The sequence below is a fragment of the Leptodactylus fuscus genome, chromosome 6 (genome assembly GCF_031893055.1).
Source record: "Leptodactylus fuscus isolate aLepFus1 chromosome 6, aLepFus1.hap2, whole genome shotgun sequence".
Taxonomy (NCBI): domain Eukaryota; kingdom Metazoa; phylum Chordata; class Amphibia; order Anura; family Leptodactylidae; genus Leptodactylus; species Leptodactylus fuscus.
In genome coordinates, this window is record NC_134270.1 from 89,510,115 (window position 1) to 89,533,894 (window position 23,780).

General features: G+C 42.9%; 1 protein-coding gene across 1 annotated transcript in view; it reads right to left on the minus strand.

Moving 5' to 3' along the window:
• Window positions 1-966: 966 nt before the first annotated feature.
• PREX1 (phosphatidylinositol-3,4,5-trisphosphate dependent Rac exchange factor 1) overlaps window positions 967-23,780 on the minus strand; it is a 314,753-nt gene continuing 291,939 nt past the window's right edge. Inside the window, exons 27-40 of the mRNA XM_075276753.1 lie at window positions 17,009-17,097; window positions 16,632-16,718; window positions 16,369-16,455; window positions 12,489-12,617; window positions 12,228-12,269; window positions 11,930-12,147; window positions 8,273-8,372; window positions 5,221-5,364; window positions 4,803-4,914; window positions 4,430-4,487; window positions 4,151-4,338; window positions 3,852-3,954; window positions 3,676-3,743; window positions 967-2,962 (exon numbers count right to left, since the gene is read on the minus strand). Coding sequence (XP_075132854.1) covers window positions 2,920-2,962; window positions 3,676-3,743; window positions 3,852-3,954; window positions 4,151-4,338; window positions 4,430-4,487; window positions 4,803-4,914; window positions 5,221-5,364; window positions 8,273-8,372; window positions 11,930-12,147; window positions 12,228-12,269; window positions 12,489-12,617; window positions 16,369-16,455; window positions 16,632-16,718; window positions 17,009-17,097 — 1,468 coding nt within the window. The 3' untranslated portion in view covers window positions 967-2,919. The remainder of the gene's footprint in view (window positions 2,963-3,675; window positions 3,744-3,851; window positions 3,955-4,150; window positions 4,339-4,429; window positions 4,488-4,802; window positions 4,915-5,220; window positions 5,365-8,272; window positions 8,373-11,929; window positions 12,148-12,227; window positions 12,270-12,488; window positions 12,618-16,368; window positions 16,456-16,631; window positions 16,719-17,008; window positions 17,098-23,780) is intronic.

Below are 23,780 nucleotides of genomic sequence, written 5' to 3' on the forward strand. Positions count from 1 at the left end.
GCTTGAAAATTCGGACATCTTTACTTGCGGACAGTGAAGGAAGGGCACGGAGTGCAAAAGAACGCACCCGATCGCCTTTTAAATAAATGACAGGTGTCACGGACACCGCTAGTGTCCGTTCCTAATGTCCGTGCCAGATTTTGAACAGACACTAGGAGCGGACACTACCTGTCGGACACAGACGGTAGTGTGAACGCCCCCTTAGTGATCAAATTTCAGCAAAGTTTGCAACTGCACTATTGAGAGATTCTGATGAGGTCCCTTAGTGAACTGTCAGATCTGGTGAGGATATAGAGTGAAGGGTTTCTCCAAACACTACAGAAGATCAGTTTCCATAGACAATTTTTATTGAAATAGTTTATTTCAGACACAGTTAAAATTAGTCATCTGAAAAAGAGAAACAGACAGCTCCATAAACCCTGGCCAATCCATGTATCAAATATATCTTATGTAGAATAGCGTAAGAGAAGTAGCATCTGATCTGTTCTCAAGGAGATAATTAGCTTAAAGGGGTATTCCAGTCTAATATTATTGATGAACTATGGCAAGGATAGACCATTAATATCAGATTAGTGGTTGTCTGATATCTCCATTGAACAGTTATTCTAAGAATCTGATATACAGAGAATGGAGCAGGAAGCAGATAGCTCTGTTCTTTTTTTTTTAGTGGCCAGACCAAGTACTGCAAATCAGCTCCCATTCATTTTAATCAGACCTAAGCTGCTGTGACTCAGTTCACGGCTACACAGAGAACAAAGCTGTCTGCTTCCTGTTGCACTCTTCTTTGTGTATCAATTGCTGATACACAGCAGATTGGTGGGGGCTCTGGGTTTCAGACTCCCATTAATATAATTTTGATCACCTAACTTTCGGATAGGTCATCAATAATTATAGACTGAAATACCCTTTTAACAAACTTTATAATGTATTCATAAAGCAGCAAAATGTAAATAAGGTGAGGAGGAGTGGTAATAAAATCCTGATCTGAAACCTTTAGGCCGAGTTCAGATGGGGTTTTTTGGTCAGGATTCCGTGGATCATTCAGCTGCGGACGTCCGCCTGAAGACACTCCCTCCTGATTAGGGCCCATTCATTTGGGCCTAATCCGGTGTGAAGTGTCGCGACGAGATGCCGATGCTCTGCAACGGCATCCACTCGTGGCTTCCCGTTTTTTGGTCCAGAATCTGAGGCGGCCTCCGCATCAAATTCTGGACCAAAAACCCCCGTCTCAACTCAGCCTCAAGGATCCTATCTATACTGATAGATTATGTAAATTGAAGACTTTTCCTAAATATATTGCTTTAGAAATGCTGCTTTGTTTGCCTGCTATGTTAACTTATTCCTCCCATTGTTTACACAGCGTTAACATAACCACAGACCTGTGAGATAGAAAAAGTGATGTCACTTACTGCTCTGCTGGCAGGACAATCAGTTCAGCTAAATGAAGTTTGATGATAAAGCCCTGTCTGTTATCAGGGTAAACAGACAGATAACACTGAGTCCTTCTCTGTTATCTGATCTGATACTTCAGTGTCCCATTCTGCAAGTCGGGAGGCGGGTGGAAATACAGGACGTGAGTAGAAGAGGCAATAGGCAAACTACTGAAACAGTGAGATGGGAAAACCCCTTTAATGCTTTGTAGGTCATGTCTGCCAGTGCCAGGGGTTAATTCACAAATGACTGGACTAGATGATGCAGTAGAGAAGATGGCATCACATTTGATAAATAAGTCTAGAGAGAGAGGCCATGCTCTTTCCAAACAAATAATGACTAGGAGCTTATGTTGCTTCCAGGAACTCTGGGTAAGACAAAACAAAAACCTGGTTGATAGAGGATGCCTTGTATTAGGCTACTCTCACTGTAAGGAATGGCTGCTATGAATTGAATAATCCTACAATCATTACTCTAACAACTATCAATCCAAAGTTAATTTTGAAACACTGCTAATGTAACATGGCGTAATGTCTGCTACTTTCTGTCCAATTGTGACAGGAAATTGTGACAGAAAGTTATCAGGTCTGATGCTGTATACATGCCTGTAAATTATATTATGTGGAAGGTATAGAAAGTGTGTTTGGGGGGAAATTAATGTCTCCCATGTCCCAAGTATATGACGGTACATCCCACTGGGGTATATATTCTCTCTGTTATGTTATAGGATCCACCACATCAATAAGAAAATGGATTTTATAGCGTCAGAGAGTGACTGCAGTATCATCCTTGCCACATCCAACACATTGGCAGCTGATCAGCATTCATAACATTCACCATAAGTTTCAACGGCTTAGCATCATCTTCTCTGTGAAAAACAGACCTGAGGGCAAATGGAATTGATTGGTCCCATGTTATGACATAAATAGGTCCTGTCTGAAAAATGCAGAATGCTTGGTAAGGTTTCAGTTTAGAGCATTTGGTATGTTCAGAATCTCTTCCTTCATTGTATGTTAACTTTAGAAGTTTCTTTATTCATAAAGGTAAAATCTCTGCATATAAAACATTGGAACATAAAATTCTGAAACAAAAGCTAGAAGATAAAACTGCCTCCCCACGAGTGGATATGTTTGAGGGACTTCTAATATCTAGAAGTCATAATAAATAGCTTTGTGCCATTAATTGTCAGAAAGTGCATCTTGGTCCCAAATACTGGCAGCAATGGCAGTAGTTGTTACGTGGACAGTAGAGGGTCAGTGTCATTTGTAGCAGTCCAGTGCATGCCCTTCAGTGTGCGCAAGTGATAACACTGATATACCATGTACATGTCCAAAGTCCACTAAGCACCACAAAACCCAGGGGTGAGCCGAAAATGGGAGCTTGACCCATTCCTGAGAAAGTCACAACAGACACCAGGCATGCTGTCTCCAAAAGGCCCTTTCATTTCACTGGTACTGAGTGGCTTACAACATTGTCTTTAGACAAAAACTACAAGTCTCCATCTAATGGTGGAACACACAGTCGGTAGACTCTAAGGAAGACAAAAGAAAAAGAAAATCATTTATTTATTTATTTATTAATAGCTAAACCACACTGCAAGGTAAGTGGGGCTTACCAATTATCTTGCAGTTGCCCCAGGCCTGGTGCTGTGTAAGCACATATCCTGATCTCACAGATTTAAAAAGGTCCTACTTCAGTGAACAACACTGAATAGCACTGGTTTTTATGTTTTTTACCTTCCCTGGGCCTCTGCTTATTATACTCTTGAGTTCCGCTAGAATTTCGGGTTCTAGCAAACTCAAAATTTTTGCAATATTTGCAAACACCACCATAGGGGTCATAATGGGACCTAATACTGTGTGCAGGGGCCTTTATGGAAAATTATACTGTGTGGAGGGTCCGCTATATTAGATTACATTGTGTTGAGGGCCCACTGTGTGACATTATACTGTATGGAGGGGCCGCTATGGGACATTATACTGTGAGAAAGGTCTGCTATGGTATATTGAGGGGCAAAAAGTCAAAAGTCTTTTCTACTTACACCCCCTGGGACCAGGAGTTTTATTAGACAGTTGGGTCCCCCAACCTAACTGGTCCCCGACCACAGGACAGAGAAAGAATCTGGTAGGGTGGGGCAGTGTGGTATAGATCATCAGTAAGGGGCTAAGCCGGAAGGGTGGAAATGAATAAAAGTGACATTTTATTTATAAGGGTGGAGGAAAATGGTGTAGGGAATACACTCACCGTGGTGCTGACTGCAATGTTTGATCCCTAACTTTTAAGTTTTTAGCCAAGATTTCCACACGAGGACCCTGAAACAAAATTAAATTTGTTAAGCAGGCAAATAGCTCTGTGAATTAGGGGGAAAGGAAGGGTAGAGCTTTTTACTTGTCCATCAACACTAGATGCCCAATGCTTACCTGCTTCCTCATGATGTCCATTGCCTGCATGATGCACTTGGGCAGCAGTCCATGACTTCGAGCCAGGATGGCCGCTTGTTCTAGAGACACACTTAGCGTACACCTGTTGTGTACAGGACATAAAAGAATCACACATCCATGAAAGATGGTAGGTCGTGTGGATATAGAGCTTGGAGGATACTACTATCCTCCAAGCTCTATATCCAAATAGAATTTGTTTGCAGTGGTATGGAGATTGAAGGTACAGCACACATATGTGCAGGTATAGAGAAAAGGATAGCACGTATGGTTTCACTTACCTCTGCATCCCTGTGCCACACATAACTATCTGACAGGCCCCCAGGCGGTAGCAGAGTTCTGATGAGATAGGTAGAAGTGCAGCCCCTGACAAGCTGTTTTTACAGAAATCTAATGGTGACTGCTTTGGAGCGATGAAAGATTTCATGAGCCGACAAAGCTCATCCAGTGCATTTATAGGGCGAATCAGCTGAGCAATAGAACCAGAATATGTCAGTTATCAATGAGAGATTAGCTGATGCGCTCTGTCACATTTTCTCCAGTATAATACTCATCTTTACCTGGTCAATCTTTATAGCTGTGGTATTGGAATCTGTTGACTTCTCCAAGTAAAATGCCCTGAAATAAAAAGGTATAGATAAAACACTAAAGTGGAAACAGGGAATACTACAACGATACTGAAGAGGTATATAAGCAATTCTATGGAGATACAGCAGTGAAGATGAATTGATATGGAGAGGATACTGGTGTGACTATAATCCCAGCCATGGGCAGAAGGGATATGGTTTCTGGTGGCAGAATAATGACTCAGAATGTTGTGAATTTACATGATCTTGTATTATCATTACAGTATTCTTCTTGGCATTGTGAATCCTCCGAAGTGGATTATGGAATAAGGTATAACAAGAATCTTCAATGGGAGCTCTGCCTTACCTGATTTTCCGATAGTAACTCTGCACTTTCTCCATTGAATTCTGGTTAATCTGCTGCTGAATCTCCTCTGGGAATACATTACTGGCCATCTGACCATCCACACTATCTAGAGCTGCAATGACAAAGAATGATAAGCAAAAGCACTGATGCAAATATTAAAACATAACATTTATTTATATTGTTTAAAAAATAATCACAATCTGTTGCATTTAGTGTGCTATTTAAAGACTTGACAAGCACAATATAGTTCCAGTTTTGCTTTATTTTTGAATGACAAAGAATGCAAGTTTTAAAAAAAACTGTGGGGAGGGGAGATAACCTACAATCTTCTATGACCAGCAGGACATAGACAATATAACAGGTCATGTGATATCAAGATAACTGTATAGCACATGGTCAGATGTCACCTGAAAATTACCTTGTGTGAACAGGACAGACTGGAGCTTCAAGCAGCTGCCATGTTCAAGCTTAGTCGGCAATTTGGAGAAATGAAAACTGTCCAAGTAAAAGATGACCTTGAGGGACTGGCGGGATCCTTCTATGTGGTGGAAGACAGAGGTGTCTGAAAGAAACATCAACACATTACACCACCTACATGAGGAACAGAACTGTGTATATAAGAGGGGCTTCTCAGGGATTAACTTGAGGGGGTGCAGAGGGTGCAGTCGCATCGGGGCCAAGGAGCCTTAGGGGGCCCATAAGCAATGGCATCAGTATTGAGATTGCAGCTTCCATCTGGCCCATGAGCCAAGAAGACCCACAGATTACCCTAACCACACTAAGGTTGATTAAACCCCTTAAATCCTGTGATCATAACTATCAAGAATTTGCTGTAGGGATGAGGTAAGGTGCCTCAACAAAAGATTGTACCAGGACCCACAAGACTTTATAAATACAAACACTGGAAAACCCAGTGGAGTAACTAAAGATTTCTGGAGCTTCACAGAATGGTTAGGGCTAGTTCACACGTGTACAGGGTGTCGAGGAATTTGGTCAGGAAAAAATCTGCTTCGGACATCGTCCAGCGGCTTTTGACGGGATGCGTTTTTTCCGCCTGAAAAAAACAACAGGAGTCAATGTGAGGCGGAAAAACCACCTCACGGTTTTGATCATGGTTTTTGCCAACTCCGCGTCCAAAAACTGTGACGCGGAGTTGGCAAAAAACTCCCACTGACTCCCGTTGGTTTATGCAGGTGGAATCCAACTGAAGAAAGGTCATGTCGCTTCAAAAAACACTAGCGGAAAAAAGAACGCTAGCAGTCTACATAGGGCTCTATTGTATGAAGGCGGATTCTGAATCCGCGCCATTTTGCCCCGTGTGAACTAGCCATTAATATGTAGTACTTCTGTTCATTTTTATGTATATGATATGCCTTTCCGAATCAAAGTCCGGCAATCCCTATAAAAACCCTAGATAAACATATCTTTGCCAAAATCTAAAACCTGTAATATTTTTCTGTTGATATAAAGCATCCAGGCCTTTTTTGAACTTGCACAATGAATTCACCATCGCCACATCCTGTGGCAGTAAGTTACATAGCCTCACTACTCTTACAGTACAGAATCTCTGTCTATGTTGTTAGTGAAATGCTCTTTTTCCCTAGGTGTGGGGAATGTCCCCTTTACAGGATGTCACCTGCCTAGGAGTAAAAAGATCATTAGAAAATTCTTTACATTGTCCCTTCTATTCGTATATTGTGATTAGGTCTCCCAACAACCATCCTTTCTCTAAACTGAATAACCTCAAATTTGTTAATCTGTCATTGTTTTACAATTTATTCCCCTATTTATCTTGGTTGTCCTTCTCTGCACTAGTCCAGTCATGTCCTTGCTCACAATTGTCAATGTCTTGTCATAAACCCATTTTGATTAAGTGTTATAAGATTACATGAGATGCTCTTGGATAGCATCCCTTAGAAAACCTTCAAATATCTTACCCATCGCTGAAGTCAAACTTAGCAGCCTATAGTTCTCAGGCTCACTTTTAGATCCCTTTTTAATAATATAATAATAATAAATTTTATTTATATAGCGCCAACATATTCCGCAGCGCTGTACAATTTGTTGGGTTCAAATACAGACAGAAAGATACATTACAAAGAAAGTCATTTCACACAATGGGACTGAGCCCTGCTCGCAAGAGCTTACAATCTAAGAAGGTAGAGGTGGTGACACAAGAGGTAGCAGACACTTTTGTAATAGAGGTTACTGTCATTACACAAACTTAAAACTTTATGAGCCATCACTAGTGGTGTCTTTTAACATGTGGATGGAGCTTGGACCTATAAAGTTAGCCTGAGATGGCATCATATCATGTGGGGAAATGTGGGAGCGGGGACAGAGGAGGGTTAAATTTTGGGGATTCTAATTATAGTACGGAAGGGTTTACGTTATAAATTGTGATAGGCCTGTCTGAAAAGATGCGCCTTTAGTTTGCGTTTGAAACTGTAGAAATTGGGGTTAATGTGATTGTCCGGGGTAGAGCATTCCAGAGAAGTGGTGCAGCTCGGGAGAGTCTTGTATACGAGCATGGGAGGTTCTGATAATAGAGGATGTAAGTGTTAGATCATTGAGTGAACGGAGAACACGGGTTGGGCGGTAGACAAAGATGAGGGAGGAAATGTAGGGAGGTGCGGCATTATGGAAATCCTTGTGGATGAGGGTGATAACTTTAAATTTTATTCTATAATGAATAGGCAGCCAGTGTAGCGACTGGCACAGACCAGAGGCATCATTGTAGCATCTAGGCTGATAGATGAGCCTGGCCGCTGCATTCAGAATAGATTGTAGAGGGGAGAGTTAAGTGAGAGGATGGCTGATTAGTAAGGAGTTATAGTAGTCAAGGCGAGAATGAATCAGAGAGACAATAAGTGTCTTTAGTGTATCTCTGGTAAGGAAAGGGCGTATTCTGGAGATATTTTTGAAGTGGAGGTGACATGAACGTGCGAGTGATTCAATATGAGGGGTGAAGGAAAGGTCTGCGTCAAACATGACCCCGAGGCAGCGGGCCTGCTGCCTAGGAGTTATAATAAGGCCTGAGACTACAATGGAGTCTACATAGGGACAGATCTGTTAGATGGTGGAAACAGCAGTAGTTGAATCCCTTTTTGAATCTGTTATGGTGATAGTTTGCCAATGGTCAGCAATAATGACATCAGTGCTGACTCAAGGGTGTTGCTATTGGTCAGTAAAATCATATTGTTTAGCAGATAGGGTTGATACCACTCAGCAGTTTGTGAAATAATATTAATCAGGTGTTAGTTTGTTGATATATTGGTCAACAGTGCTGGTCTGTGTGAAGATATTGGTCAGCAGTCAGGGTGAGGATATCAAGTTGAAGATGCTGGTAATAACACTGTTTACAGTAATGATATTATTGGTAAGTGTAATGATATTGGTTAGGGTGGTTGGACAGTGGTTAGGAATGATGATATCTGTCAGTGGTCAGGCTGATGATGTTGGTCTCTTACTAGCTACAAGCGTTTCATCCATCTGCTCGAAGTAAAAAAACACTTTGTCCAGGTCCTGTAGTGTTGCCTTAATGTCTTCTAGCATCACTCGCTCCTCTTTCTGAAAGGCAAAAACACAAATGTAATTTAGGGGTCATGTCTTGATATACAACCATAGTTATTGTGTGCCTTGTTACAGTACTACACATGGCCTCTGGAGTTGATGATGAATGAAGAATTTAATTCGGAAGCTGGCCAAAGCACCACTATTATTCTGATTACACAAGTATTCTCGAATATAAGGATTTATTGACAATACAGAGTCTTTTGCAGATTGAAGAAATCTATTTCAGGAATAAGGCAACTTTATTGGTGTTTTTTTTTTTTTTTTTTTTTTAATGATACGGTTTTTCATGCATTTTTTTTTTTTTTTTTTTTTTAACACTTCCGGACTGTCAATTGTTTTTTTTTACATCCATAAAGTGGTTGTCTAGATCTGCAAGGACGTACTGGTACATCCAAGCAGTTTTCAGCAGTTGCACAAAATTGTGCAGTTACTGAAACGGGGAGCCAGCTGTAACTACAGATGGAGCTTTCACAGAGAAGGCAGGGAAGGTTTATTACTAGAGATGAGCGAACAGTGTTCTATCGAACACATGTTCGATCGGATATCAGGCTGTTCGATGTGTTCGATTCGAATCGAACATCACGTGGCAAACTCCAAAAAAATTCGATTCCCCTCCCACCTTCCCTGGCGCTTTTTTTGCACCAATAACAGCGCAGGGGAGGTGGGACAGGAACTACGACACCGGAGGCATCGAAAAAAATCGGAAAAAGTCATTGGCTGCCGAAATCAGGTGACCTCCATTTTAGACGAATAGTGGATTTCAAATCCGGGTCATATGAGAATGTGAACTTTGTGACTAAGAGACAGGGATAGCTGTACAGGCAAGAATAGCTAGGGATAACCTTTATTTAGGTAGGAATGTTATTAAAAATAACTTTTTGGGGCTCTATCGGGTGTGTAATTGTGATTTTTGTGACATAAACTTTTTCCAATAGGAATGCATTGGACAGCGCTGATTGGCCAGAGTACGGAACTCGACCAATCAGCGCTGGCACTGCTGGAGGAGGCGGAGTCTAAGATCGCTCCACACCAGTCTCCATTCAGGTCCGACCTTAGACTCCGCCTCCTCCGGCAGAGCCAGCGTTGATTGGCCGAAGGCTGGCCAATGCATTCCTATGCGAATGCAGAGACTTAGCAGTGCTGAGCCAGTTCTGCTCAACTACACATCTGATGCACACTCGGCTCTGCTACATCTGATGCACACTCGGCTCTGCTGCTGCATCAGATGTAGCAGAGCCGAGTGTGCATCAGATGTAGCAGAGCCAAGTGTGCATCAGATGTAGCAGAGCCGAGTGGGCATCAGATGTAGCAGAGCCAATGCATTCTATTAGCGTGAGCCGAGTTTGCACAGGGGTTCTAGTGCACACTCGGCTCTGCTACATCAGATGTAGCAATCTGATGTAGCAGAGCCGAGGGTGCACTAGAACCCCTGTGCAAACTCAGCTCACGCTAATAGAATGCATTGGCCAGCGCTGATTGGCCAATGCATTCTATTAGCCCGATGAAGTAGAGCTGAATGTGTGTGCTAAGCACACACATTCAGCTCTACTTCATCGGGCTAATAGAATGCATTGGCCAGCGCTGATTGGCCAGAGTACGGAATTCGACCAATCAGCACTGGCTCTGCTGGAGGAGGCGGAGTCTAAGATCGCTCCACACCAGTCTCCATTCAGGTCCGACCTTAGACTCCGAGTGTGCATCAGATGTGTAGTTGAGCAGAACTGGCTCAGCACTGCTAAGTCTCTGCATTCGCATAGGAATGCATTGGCCAGCCTTCGGCCAATCAGCGCTGGCTCTGCCGGAGGAGTCCGGCAGAGCCAGCGCTGATTGGCCGAAGGCTGGCCAATGCATTCCTATGCGAATGCAGAGACTTAGCAGTGCTGAGCCAGTTCTGCTCAACTACACATCTGATGCACACTCGGCTCTGCTACATCTGATGCACACTCGGCTCTGCTGCTGCATCAGATGTAGCAGAGCCGAGTGTGCATCAGATGTAGCAGAGCCGAGTGTGCACACTCGGCTCTGCTACATCAGAATTAGCAATCTGATGTAGCAGAGCCGAGGGTGCACTAGAACCCCTGTGCAAACTCAGCTCACGCTAATAGAATGCATTGGCCAGCGCTGATTGGCCAATGCATTCTATTAGCCTGATGAAGTAGAGCTGAATGTGTGTGCTAAGCACACACATTCAGCTCTACTTCATGGGGCTAATAGAATGCATTGGCCAGCGCTGATTGGCCAGAGTACGGAATTCGACCAATCAGCACTGGCTCTGCTGGAGGAGGCGGAGTCTAAGATCGCTCCACACCAGTCTCCATTCAGGTCCGACCTTAGACTCCGCCTCCTCCGGCAGAGCCAGCGCTGATTGGCTGAAGGCTGGCCAATGCATTCCTATGTGAATGCAGAGACTTAGCAGTGCTGAGCCAGTTCTGTTCAACTACACATCTGATGTAGCAGAGCCGAGTGTGCATCAGATGTGTAGTTGAGCAGAACTGAATTCGGCCAATCAGCGCTGGCTCTGCCGGAGGAGGCGGAGTCTAAGGTCGGACCTGAATGGAGACTGGTGTGGAGCGATCTTAGACTCCGCCTCCTCCAGCAGAGCCAGCGCTGATTGGCCAGAGTACGGAATTCGACCAATCAGTGCTGGCCAGTGCATTTCTATGGGGAAAAGTTAGCTTGTGAAAATCGCAAGCTGACAGTGATTTCCTTGAAATAAAGTGACTTTTATGCCCCCAGACATGCTTCCCCTGCTGTCCCAGTGTCATTCCAGGGTGTTGGTATCATTTCCTGGGGTGTCATAGTGGACTTGGTGACCCTCCAGACACGGATTTGGGTTTCCCCCTTAACGAGTATATGTTCCCCATAGACTATAATGGGGTTCGAAACCCGTTCGAACACTCGAACAGTGAGCGGCTGTTCGAATCGAATTTCGAACCTCGAACATTTTAGTGTTCGCTCATCTCTATTTATTACCTTCCCTGCCTTCCCGATCGCTGTCTACACAGCGCTCAATGAATGCTGTATACACAGCTATGGGAGCCACCATGATGCGGCTTATCTTTGACCCGGCAGTCGCATGATACATGATCCAGATCAGCTCTAAAGTTATAGGCAGGAGGCTGTATTCCTCCTGAAACTGGGGCTAAATGTTGCTTAAAGTTTGTTAATAAAATATTTATATTTTTCAACAACTGCATCAAAAATCACGTAAAAAAAAAAAGTGTCTCATTTTTTCAACCTCATTGGGTTTTTCAAGTCAGAATTTGCTTAAAGATAGGTCATGTCACTTTTTATTTCCTTAAGTTGAAAACAAATCAGCTAAAGGAAAAACTATTTTACTGACACTAAATGAAATGAATTGGAGGCGGTTTCGTAGACAGATATTGAGGTGGATTTCGCCTCACACACCTCCTACAAAAAACTCTGTGTCAACGCACCCAATGTGTGAAGACTGACCTCTTAGTGGAAGGGTCTTATATTTCATAAAGGTCACACTTTCCAGCCAATATACATATATGAAGGATTATCAGTGGATAAAGATGGATATTTACAACACTGGGTGACAGAAGAGACTGGTAGCTTAGAAGGACACCAGTTACTGCAATTTGTTCCAGCCACTTCCTGCTGGCATCCTGGCTGTTCTCTTCGTACTCGCCATTGTTGTTGAATCGGTAATTGAGGGCGGCCATGAGCTGCTCTGTGAATGTACAGATGGCAGTGACAAGCATCTGACAGAAGATCATGTCCCTTCTGACCTGCAGCACTGTATCTAAGAAGAGAGAAGAATGCCCCCAGTCAGAGTCAGGGATGTAGCTATAAGGGGGGCAGGGGCTATTACAATAGAATTACCTGTGCATCTTAGCAGAGCCAATAGGAGCTGGTTCTTTCCATCTAGAACAAAAAAAGAAAGAAAGAAGAAACCACCCACCACATAGGATTGACGGCATAGACGGCAATCCAAGTGTATTGCCGTCTATGAGAGATTGTGTGCCTTACTATCTGCACTGTCCATAGCCCAGCTACGATAGTAGTATTGTAAACACAGGCGTGGGAGCATATACAGGGGTATACTTATTTCTATAAAACATGGACACCCTGATATGTACACACCTTCCACATATTTTTGGATACTCTCTACCAGGATTTTGATGGAGTTCGGCAAATTCCATGGATCTTCTCTTATGCTCAACTGGATCATGCTGCGACATTTAATAGTCCATTCTTCCTTCTTCTGAAACTCTAGTGGCAAAAAAAAAAAAAACATTTACAGGGAAAACTGAACACCTCAGAAGCCATAAGCTTGAAGAAGTGCAGTAATGTATGCTAACCTGCACAGTTACAAGACTGATTGGATGGAGGAGGGTAAACGGAAACCACAAGACATCAACACCGACCATGTCCATAAACAAAGCAGCAGTTAAATGAAACTTGATGGTACGCATTACAAAACTTCATATTAATCCATGAAAAGCTTGACATCCAATCAGAGTAGGACTTTCTCTTTCTGATATGATAAACTACTACCTCAGCAGTTATTGATCATGTGGCGGCCATGTGGGGTTATAATGTTGTTCCTACCTAGACAATCTGTTCTATGCATATGGACATATGGAAAAGGTGGCATAATGTTGGGATATATTACACTAGCTTTTACCCGCGACTTCGTCTGCGGTGATTTGAGAATTGGGCGGACACAGACGTGTGAAACTGTAAAAGTGCTTTAAAAAGTTTTGTGGGATAGCAAATGTGATATTGTATATTGTGTATGTAGTAATACAGACAATTTGTTGTTATTTTTGGAGGATTTTTATGTTGTACAGAGGCCATTTGCTCCTTATTAGATCTTCAGTTCTAGAGGAACGTTTAGTGTGGACAGACTCAGCATAGAGGGACATTTTAAGTGATGTGAAGTTCTTGAGCTCTCTCTTTCCTGCCACCTCCCAAACAAGACAAGACTGACTATCCCAGGAGCAGGATAATTTATATATGTGCAGTCTCTATGTCTATATAAGTGTAATAATACACCTATTATAACTACTTGTAGTAAGCGTATGTCAGCATATACATAGAAAATTTCAGTGACGCAAACTGCATTGCACAGTGGGTATAGATGTTAATATATTTGCAATCTGTAGTTGTACCACACATACACTTGGTTTGTAGATTCTCTATCCTGTACATTGTTTATAGATGAGTAGATGATCTATAATTTTTATACATAAAAATATGTACATGAAGGTGGAAGGGTAGTGGTTGTGGCTCCTGTTATCAGGACATATGGAAAAGGTGGCATAATGTTGATATATATTACACTAGCTTTTACCCGCGACCTCATCTGCGGTGATTTGAGAATTGGGCGGACACAGACGTGTGAAACTGTAAAAGTGCTTTAAAAAGTTTTGTGGGATAGCAAATGTGATATTGTATAATGTGTATGTAGTAATACAGACAATTTGTTGTTATTTTTGGAGGTTTTTTACATGCAGGACTCTGTGTCTGATTTAAAGAAAAAAAACGGTTTTGCGGCGGAGAGCATAAAACACTCACCGCCGTTCATGGCCGGATCCGGTCTGACAGGTTTCCGGCTTCTGCATGCAGAAGATGGAAACCTAATACGGAGTGCCGAACGGTAGTGTGAACCCAGCGTCAGCCGCGCTTAGGGGCGAACTGTGTGACAACAGAAGATGGAACCGCAAGACCGGAGAGCAGACGGTGGTGTGAACTGAGTGTACGGGAGCCTTGACACGGAGCGAATGCATGTATTTGTGCAAAATACACGTGTAAAAATAAGATTCCTATTGACTTCAATGATATTTTTTACACGCCTGTAAAATGTCATTAAAGTGAATGGGAGTCTAATTTTTACATGTGTATTTTGGCAAAATACACGCGCGTTTACGCCGTGTGAAGGCTCCCTTTTTTGCAACCCCAATATGGCGGGTCCAGATTAACAGTAGCTATAGCATTCTAGGGAATGTGTATTGGTTAGATGAGCTTTTATTGAAATGATAGTCCAAAGTGTGAACCAAAATGGTCGTTTGTTACGTGCGAGTGTGACATTGAGGGTGTAGGGCAAATAGTTTATTAGTAGACGGGACATTTTTGGGCGGAATGGTAATTAATATGTATATGCATCTCAGTAGTTTGGAGTTTTATATGTGGTGTTGGCTGATTTTTTGATTTTTTTTTATTGTTTTCTTTTTTTTTAACTTTTTTCTTGGATCCACTGAGGGGTGTGAACCTGCAGTCATTTGATTGCAAGCCTCCATAGACGGTAATCCAAGTGTATTGCCGTCTATGAGAGATTGTGTGCCTTACTATCTGCACTGTCCATAGCCCAGCTACGATAGTAGTATTGTAAACACAGGCGTGGGAGCATTCAGTATGGAACAGGTCGGCTCCTGTGAGGTCAGCAGGCAGGAGCCGGTCTGCAACATTGAAGGTAAGGGGAAGGGGTGTTTGAGGGGGAGGGGGGTCAAGTGTTAATGCCTGCAATCCCAGTCCAATTAATTGCAGGCAAGAGCCACGGGCCTCTGTGTGTAGTGGAAATCTATATGTAAATGTGAGTGAGTAGACTGAGGGCTATTCCTGAGGCGACAGTAAGGAGTGTGCAGGCAGTTTGTGGCAGGAAATGCGAGGCAGTGTGTGTGAGTCTATAGCTGGGGCTAGGAGTCCTGCTTTTGTGAGTCTCCTGCTAGGAAGCCATGTTGTTTAGTGGCACCAAAAGTAGCCTATGTGTCAATCCCAAGGGAAAACTATGTTTGTGGAAAATTGCACGCAAATACGTCCAGGTGTTTTAGCGTGATTGAGGAACAAACATCCAAACACACAAACTTTATACATACATATTACTGGCTACACTTGCTGATTATCCAAGAGGGAGCAGGAGGATAAGGCAGCTGTGTATATTTGTATCCGCTCAGTGGCATAAATACCAAGGTAGCAGTGGTAGCAGGCCCTATTTACTTACCGATCTTCGCTCCTGCTCACAGCCACCTGCGCTTCCCCTTCTGTGGTAAGTGAGGCAGCGGGCCCGAGAATCCCAACACACACTGCTATCATTATACTCCAAGGTCTTTTCAGACCCCAGATTACTATGATCGAAGCCCCAGCGGAGGTGAGGGAACATAAAAAACATTGTTACTTATCTCTCCTGCACTTCGGTAGTCTTTGGGCCTATTTGATGAGGTCTCAGATAAAACATGGGCCAGGCCAGTGCATTATGCCTGCCTGGCATCTGGTCCAACATTGAAGAGGGACAAAATTAGTGGGTAGTGCACCAAAGCCAGGGCGAGCTAAGTAACAAGTCACCTCCCTTGGGTCTCCAATCATTGTACTCTGGGGTCCGAAAAGACCCCAGAGAATAGTAATTGTTCATGGTTGGTCCACTATGGGCATAATAGTGTGTGTAGGGGCCACTATGGGGCATAATACTGTATGAGGGAGCCACTATGGAGCATAAAAGTATGCGCAGGGGCCACTATGGGGCATAATAAAGTGTGTGCAGGGGCAGCGGTGGAGCATGAAAGTGTGTGTGAAGGGCCAAGGTGGGACATTATACTGTGTTCAGGGGTCGCTATGGGACATTATACTGTTTGGAGGGGCCGCTATGGGACATTATACTGTCTGGAAGCAACTTTGGGACATTATAGCATGTGTAAATGGAGTGTTATACTGTGTGGGGGCCCCAAGTCAAAAGATTGCTGGGGGATCCAGTCCAGTCCACTGTCTTGTAGAAGTAAAGGAATGTATATCGTACATGTAATGTATACAGCTTTGACACTTCTGTGTAATCAGTAAAGTATTTTTATATATAAAATTATTAGGAAAGGTTGTAAATTACTTCTGTGGCATGTGAAAGACTGGAATGTGTGCATATGGGAAATAACACAAAGTAATTGGGTTGTATAGAAACCAATGCAATGGCCTATGTATGGGATAAAAGACTGACACCCAAATTAAGCCTTTCACACTTGTCACTGAAAGTCACCTTGTAGACTGTGCTCCATGGGAAAGTGTTTTGTCTCCTCGAAGGCCTTGGACATTATTTTTCCTTTCAGAAGTGTTAGGATGGCATCTACCTGCAAGAAGAAAAATGGTACGGAAACCGGTGAACACAACCACCCATGCAGTCCAGGCACAATCAAAAGCTAAATTAAATGTCCCTTCAGATTATATATCAGTCACCAGGTGGCTTGTGATACTCTGAAGGTGGATTGCAATAAAAGGGTGGGCAGAGCTTGAGGTGATCACTTGCCTGATTGAACAGATGTTCCAGGCAGCCATGCAATTTGTCTTGTTTATCTGAGGGGATCCGAATATCACATGGCAGCTCGTCACCTGGCAACACAAATACAGGTATTATACAGGGAGTATATAGGGGTTTACAGGAGTAGTGGGGATATAGAAGGGTATACAGGGAGATATTTGTGCAAGGGATATATGTACCGAGGTATACAAAGAGATAAATAAGAAGGTATACAAGGGATATACAGCAGTACAAGGAGGTATACAGGAGAATATGAGGAAACAGAGAATTTTAAGAGTATATACAAAGGTATATGAAGAGATATATATGTACAGGTGTAAGGAAGGATAAATGTGTACATAGGATACACTTGAGCTATCACCTGATCCCATCTCGTCACTGCCTAGGTAGGAGCTGTTACTGCGGACACTAGTATAGGACAAGACAGAGTCTCGGTTGCTGTTGCATTCACTGTGGGACACATAAGAACAGGATATTTACTAGGTCAACAGTCAGAAACTTACAATAAGAGGGAATAAATACTAAATGACAAGTTTTATTTGTCATTTTATCTCCAAAAACTGAGGTTTCCACTCAGCTAGTAACTCACCAGGTAAGCCAGTATGTAGCTCTGGAGGCCGGTTAACTTGTAAAGAAACATTAAAGGGGCTCTCTTTCCTTCATATATAGCCTACCAAACACCCCACCGACTAATACTAAGCTCTATTTCATGGTGGCCTGGGAGCAGGAAGTTAAATCTACCCTGACCTAAGCTCAATGGACTGACTATTGTACTTCAATTATCAAAGGCAGTTTCAGACATTTCTGAAAATCTTTCATAGGACTTATCTATTCCCTCATTGGTTACATAGCATACTGCGTGTTTTAGGGGCTTAGGCAATACCTTCCATATTTGGTGGACCTTCTCATACCCGCCGCTTTTGTGCGGCTGTTCATAGGATAGTATTGTGGCTCTTTGGACAGTTATTTTTTTGTTTTTTAATGTAGATTGTGAGCCATTTGGGCTCACAATGTATGTTTTTTTTCCTATCAGTATGTCTTTAGAGTATGGGAGGGAATCCACGCAAACACAGGGAGAACATACAAACGCCTTATAGATGTTGTTCTTGGCAGGATTCGAACCCAGGACTCCAGAGCTGCAGTGCTAACCACTGAGCCACCGGTATTGCCCCCAAAGTTACTCCCATTTTCAGCCCCTATTTTGCTTCTAAATCTTAAGCCTGCTGGCCTAAAATATGCTCAGTTCATTTCAGTACATTCTGATGGTTGCCTGGATTCACGTCACCTTCAATTCACGTCACCGATGTACTGCGGCAAATTTATACTGTCATGCTCTATGAAAAAAATCAATGACACCATCTCGGACACCCGTTTGATCTTTGACAAGGTCTGGATCCCCTGAATCAATAGATGGTCTATGTGTGAGCACTTTCTTTATATGTACGTGTTGAAGTTGATGTCCTCTTTTCCTGGGTATGATACTCTGTATGCTTTATAGCCAGGGGAGGATCAATTACCCGATCTGATTACTGTGGAAATGATAACTTCACATATGACCAATTTTTTTGCAATATTTGGAGTTTTCCTTTATTGTATTTGTATTTTTTATGCTATATATACAGACACGTCTCTTAGTATGTTTTTATTTTGTTAGCTGTGTGCATTTAAAAAAGGGCGTTGGAGCCCGTAACGCGGTTTTAGTGCTTGCATTTATCATCCTGGCCTGAGAGCGCCGTCATTACTGCCATTTCTCCTCTCCCTGGATCAATACATCACACATCCCCGCATCCCAGGTCTGCCATACTGTCTTCAGCTATGAATGTGTGACCAAATATGCTCCTCCATTCCTATTACTCACGCACAATCTTTTGCTGAAACATATTTTGTCCCCCTGCACTACCCTCTACCCCCTCATAACCCTTGTGTTGGTTTATGTTTTGTATTTCTTTTTTATTTCTATACATATTGACTTTTCTTGTCTGGCAGTTTCTCTGACTTGTGATTATATTGCCTTGCCTTTTTATGCCATTTTTTATGACTGTAATGTCCTTCTTGCTAGATGTCACTACTATTAACCAATAAATACCTTTGAAACTAAAAGCAATATTAACTGCCAATATTTACTTGTGAAATCTTGCACATTCACAGTACACTCAGATTACGATGGCGACGGTGTCAGACACTGCAGCTATGAAGTCAAGCAGGAACAAGGCTCATAGATACAAAGTTCAATTAGGGAAGAGGAGTTAAAAAGATGATGTTGTGGCTGTGCTCAGAGCACAGGGATAACACTGCCTGAAGCCAATTAGCATACAGATAAAAAGCTGTAAAAAGCTGTAGCTGTGTCAATCTACTATTAGCAAAACTACTGGGAGAATCTTGCTAATAAGGGTATGCCTGGAATAGCTTTAATAAAGGCGTGTTCACTGCCCGATTAATAAAATCTATATTTACCACCTCTATCCCCTGCCCATTTATTTTAGATTAAGTAATAACAAATATTTTATCATCCAATGGCAAAATAAACAGTTTGTATCGTGAGAACATTGACAGCACTCATTCTCTAGCACACTGACCGTGACATTGATTAACTTCTAACTTGTCCAAACACTCAGTCAGACTTCTTGTGAAGTATATGGTGTCTGTCTATTAGCAAGTGATAATTGCTATGGTGGACATTCCCATTATGTAGAGGTAAGAAAGTCCCTGCTAGCCAATCACACGTCACGGATCGAGAGGGTGCGGCAGCAGTTACGCATGATAGGTGACTATAGCAACAAGAGACGCTCACCAGAACGTCCCATGTACTAGAACAGATAATCAGTCTTTTACAGAAGGAAAATGAGCTAATTCGTGAAGCCCAGTACATAGGTGAGGGATATCATGGAGTCATAACAATCCTAGTAAGCATATATCAACAGATGATAAGCCTCCATATCAGGAAATTCATGGGGTATAACCGGGGTGTTTACTTATCAGGCGTAAGATGCATGTATAATACACCTTACTGATTAATAAAACCGAGTATTAGATGTTAATATTGCATCAACCTAAATTACTGCTGCATATTATAATAGCAGCAGCAGCATGCATGTATGTAAATACACCATGTTACTATTCCAGATCCTACCAGTGGCAGAATGTTACGCTAACCTCTAAATGTTTGAACCATATGTTCAAGTGCAAAAAGAGCCAGATCTATTCTGGAGAATAACCAGACAGCAGTGCCGCAGAGTTCCATACCACAGAAAAGATTTAAAAATAGAGGAGCTAGAGTGGATAGAGGAACCAGATTAAATATTGGTCTCTCATACTGCTATCTACCCTTCTCCAAGCTGCTTAGCTCTCGGCAGCTTAGAGTATACAAGGTGGTAGTGCCACCAAGGGTTAACTGCCCCCGTGTGTGAATAGACTTTACTATGAGTGGTATGTCACTGTACATCCCACTATCAAGCTATATTTTGCACAGAACAAAGTGTTACAGAGGATCTGTTAATGAATAATAACATATAGAGTTTTGTCTCTATGTTATTAAAAGCTGTTCGATAATTTGACATCCCCCCTATTGTGTTTAAGGGAAAACATTGTTTAATTCCCCATTATTGAGGTGGAACTACGCGGAAATGTTTCATCAGTCATTTAAAGAGGACCTTTCACCACTTTTGGGCACATGCAGTTCTATATACTGCCAGAAAGCCGACAGTGCGCTGAGTTCAGCGCACTGTCGGCTTTCCCGATCTGTGCCCGGTGTACAGAGCTTACGGTGCCGGTACCGTAGTGCTCTATGGTCAGAAGGACGTTTCTGACCATTAGCCAGAGACGTCCTTCTGCCTCGCGGCGCCTATCGCGCTGTGCTGTGGAGCCGGGAGGAACGCCCCCTCCCTCTGCTCACAGCGCTCGTCCATAGACGAGTATTATCAGGAGAGGGAGGGGGAAGTTCCTCCCCGCTCCACAGCACAGTGCGATTGGCGCCGCGAGGCAGAAGGACGTCTCTGGCTAATGGTCAGAAACGTCCTTCTGACCATAGAGCACTACGGTACCGGCACCGTAAGCTCTGTACACCGGGCACAGATCGGGAAAGCCGACAGTGCGCTGAACTAAGCGCACTGTCGGCTTTCTGGCAGTATATAACACTGCATGTGCCCAAAAGTGGTGAAAGGTCCTCTTTAACAATGTCTCAAATGAAGGATGCAAATGAAATAACTTCATTTAGACCAAGTGGTTGTACCGACTTCATGCGGTATGTCCATTCTTTTTGAAGAAGCTTACGGTCAATATCACCTCCCCTGATGTTCAATTTTACAGAGGTTATACCCTGAAAGGTGACTTGCTTTACATCACCCCCATGGAACTCCCAGATGTGTCGGCTCAAAGGTTGATCTTCGCGTCTGCTTACATTTCCTATGTGCTCCAACACTCTCCTTCTCTCTTGGTCTTCCCAATATAATTTCTGGGGCATGTACACGTAGCCATATACACCACAGCCTTTGTTTTGCAGTTGATGAATTCACGGTTTGTATAGACCTTATTTCTCACTGCACTTGAAAAAGATGTACTCTTCTTCATATAGGGACAAGCCCTGCATTGACCACATTTGAAAGTGCCTGTGGGTAGCCTTTTATCAAGCCAATTACTCTCTCTCTCTGTGGGGGCTGTAGATTACTATGTGTCAAGAGGTCTTTGAGGTTGCGACCCCTCCTGTAAGTGATGGAAGGGAACTTTGTCACCACCTCTTTAATATCCGGGTCAAGTTGTAAAAGTCTCCATAGGGGAGCGAGCATATGTTTAATTTCCTGATGTTTACTATCAAACGTAGTGAGCCGTATCTGGGTTTCTGTTTTATCAGGTCTTCTAGGGACAAGTAGATCACTTCTATTTTGTGTGTCTACATGATTGCATGCTTTTCTTATTATGTCAGCCGGATAGCCTCTATTCCTGAATCTTGTCTCTAGGTCATCTGCCTTTGATCTGAAGTCATCCCAGCTGGAACAGTTATTCCGTATACGAATAAACTGTCCTTTTGGGATCCCCCTCTTTAGTGTGGTAGGGTGGAAACTGTCCCACCTCAGTAAATTATTGGTGGCAGTTTTTTTACGATGTGTTGATGGTGCCATTATCCTCGATTTTTATAACCAAATCCAGAAAGGAGATCACACTCTGGTTGATCTCTGCAGTGAACCTGAGATTCACCTGATTATTGTTCAGGACATCCAAGAAAGACCAGAACTCATTTTCCGTGCCCACCCAGAATATTATCGAGGTATCCTAGCCACAGGAGTATGGATGATGTCCAGTTTTCCATCTCCTCACAAAATACCAGGCACTCCTCCCACCAGCCGAGGAACAGATTGGCATAAGTTGGTGCCGCGGGACTCCCCATCGCGGTGCCCCTCAGCTGGTGGAAGAAGCACCCGCAAAAAGACAAAATAGTTCCGGGTGAGCACGAATTCCAATAGCTGCAGCACAAATTCACTGTGCTCAGCTAGGGAGTTCTCCCTCTTGTTGAGGTAATGTCTAATGGCTGTATATCCTAGCTCATGTGGGATAGAGCTATATAAAGCTTCGACATCCAAGCTCGCAATAAAGGTGCCAGATGGAAGGGACAGACCCTCTAGTTGCCGGAGGATGTCCATGGTGTCCAGGACATAGGAGGGGAGCGATAACACAAAAGAGCGCAGTACCACGTCAATATATGAACTAACGCCCTCCGTCAACCTCCCTATGCCCGAGACTATTGGATGCCCCCGCAGAGGGTCCATCCCCTTGTGCACCTTTGGCAGAGTGTAGAATGTGGCGACCTGTGGGTGATCACTTTTCATAAATTTAAATTCATTGCTGTCAATCAGACCTCTCTCAGCTGCTGAGTCAAGAATGTTTGTTAATTCTTGTTGGAAAAGTGTTGTGGGATCGCTATCCAAGACTCGATATGATTCAGTATGTTCCAGAATCTCGAGACACATCTGTACATAATGCTCTCGATTCATGAGAGCAATGTTACCGCCTTTGTCCGAAGGCTTCACTATGATGTTTTCATTTTCGATTATTCCCTCTAGAGACTTAAGGCAGGTATCCCTCTGAGATGTGTAATGTCGAGATTTGGATAGTTGTGAGATCTCCTCAATGGCCAATGTGTCAATCAGACTTGTATCTCCTGGAGGGGGAGCCCTAGTACTTTTAGGTCTTAGACCCGTTAGCGACTTCGGTGTCTCATCCCCCTGACCCTCTCTGTATATCTCAAGGACTCAAGGATATCAAGATTGGGCAGGACCTCTATATCAACACCCTACTCTGCACTTCTCTGTTGTTTATTTTGTTGCATAAACTTAGACCATTTTAATTTCCTACAGAAATAAGGAGAGGTCCTTAACCCATTTAAACTCATTGAAGTTTGTTCGTGGCACAAAGAAGAGGCCCTTGGTCAATGCAGCGCGTTAATCTTCTGTAAGTATGTGGTCAGAGAGATTAATGACTTCATCATTGAGTTCATCATTAGCTTCACCCATTTTTAGGTCACCAATCCTATGGTTATGCTTAGTCCCTTTCTGGTCACAGCTTTGGTGTTTCTGTTTTCTGCGCTAAAAAAACCTGAAGTGTCTCCTTGACCTGATGTATTCAATTGTTTTGTAGAAAATTTCCCACCTCTCTTGTTCCCCTTGCCCCTGTTGGAAAATTTGCTCCTTGTTTTATCCACTGTTCTACTTCTCGTATCGTTATCTGATTGATCCAAATCAGATGAGGATACTTCATTCTCAACACGGCCGCTATTGTTGTAATCATATGATTTATGACTTTTAAATTCGGCCAGATCCTTCTGAAATTGATGATGTTTACAATTTTTTATAAAAGATGTAAATTGTTCAATGTTGTTTTGTAATATTTTCTCTTTCTTACTGAATTCGGGATCAGATTCAAACTTTTTAGCTTCTGCCATTTGATCATTAAGATCCTTTGAGAGCTTGTCTAAGTTACGTTTTTCCTCATCTATTATAAGGGCCATCAGTTTTAAGGAGCTATCCGTTACTTCTTGCTCCCATTTTGACATTAGTTCAACCGTCCGCAGCCTTCTAAATTTCTAACCAAATTTCTGACCAAAAACAATTTTTGTTTGTTTGTTGAGGTTCTAATTTAGGCCA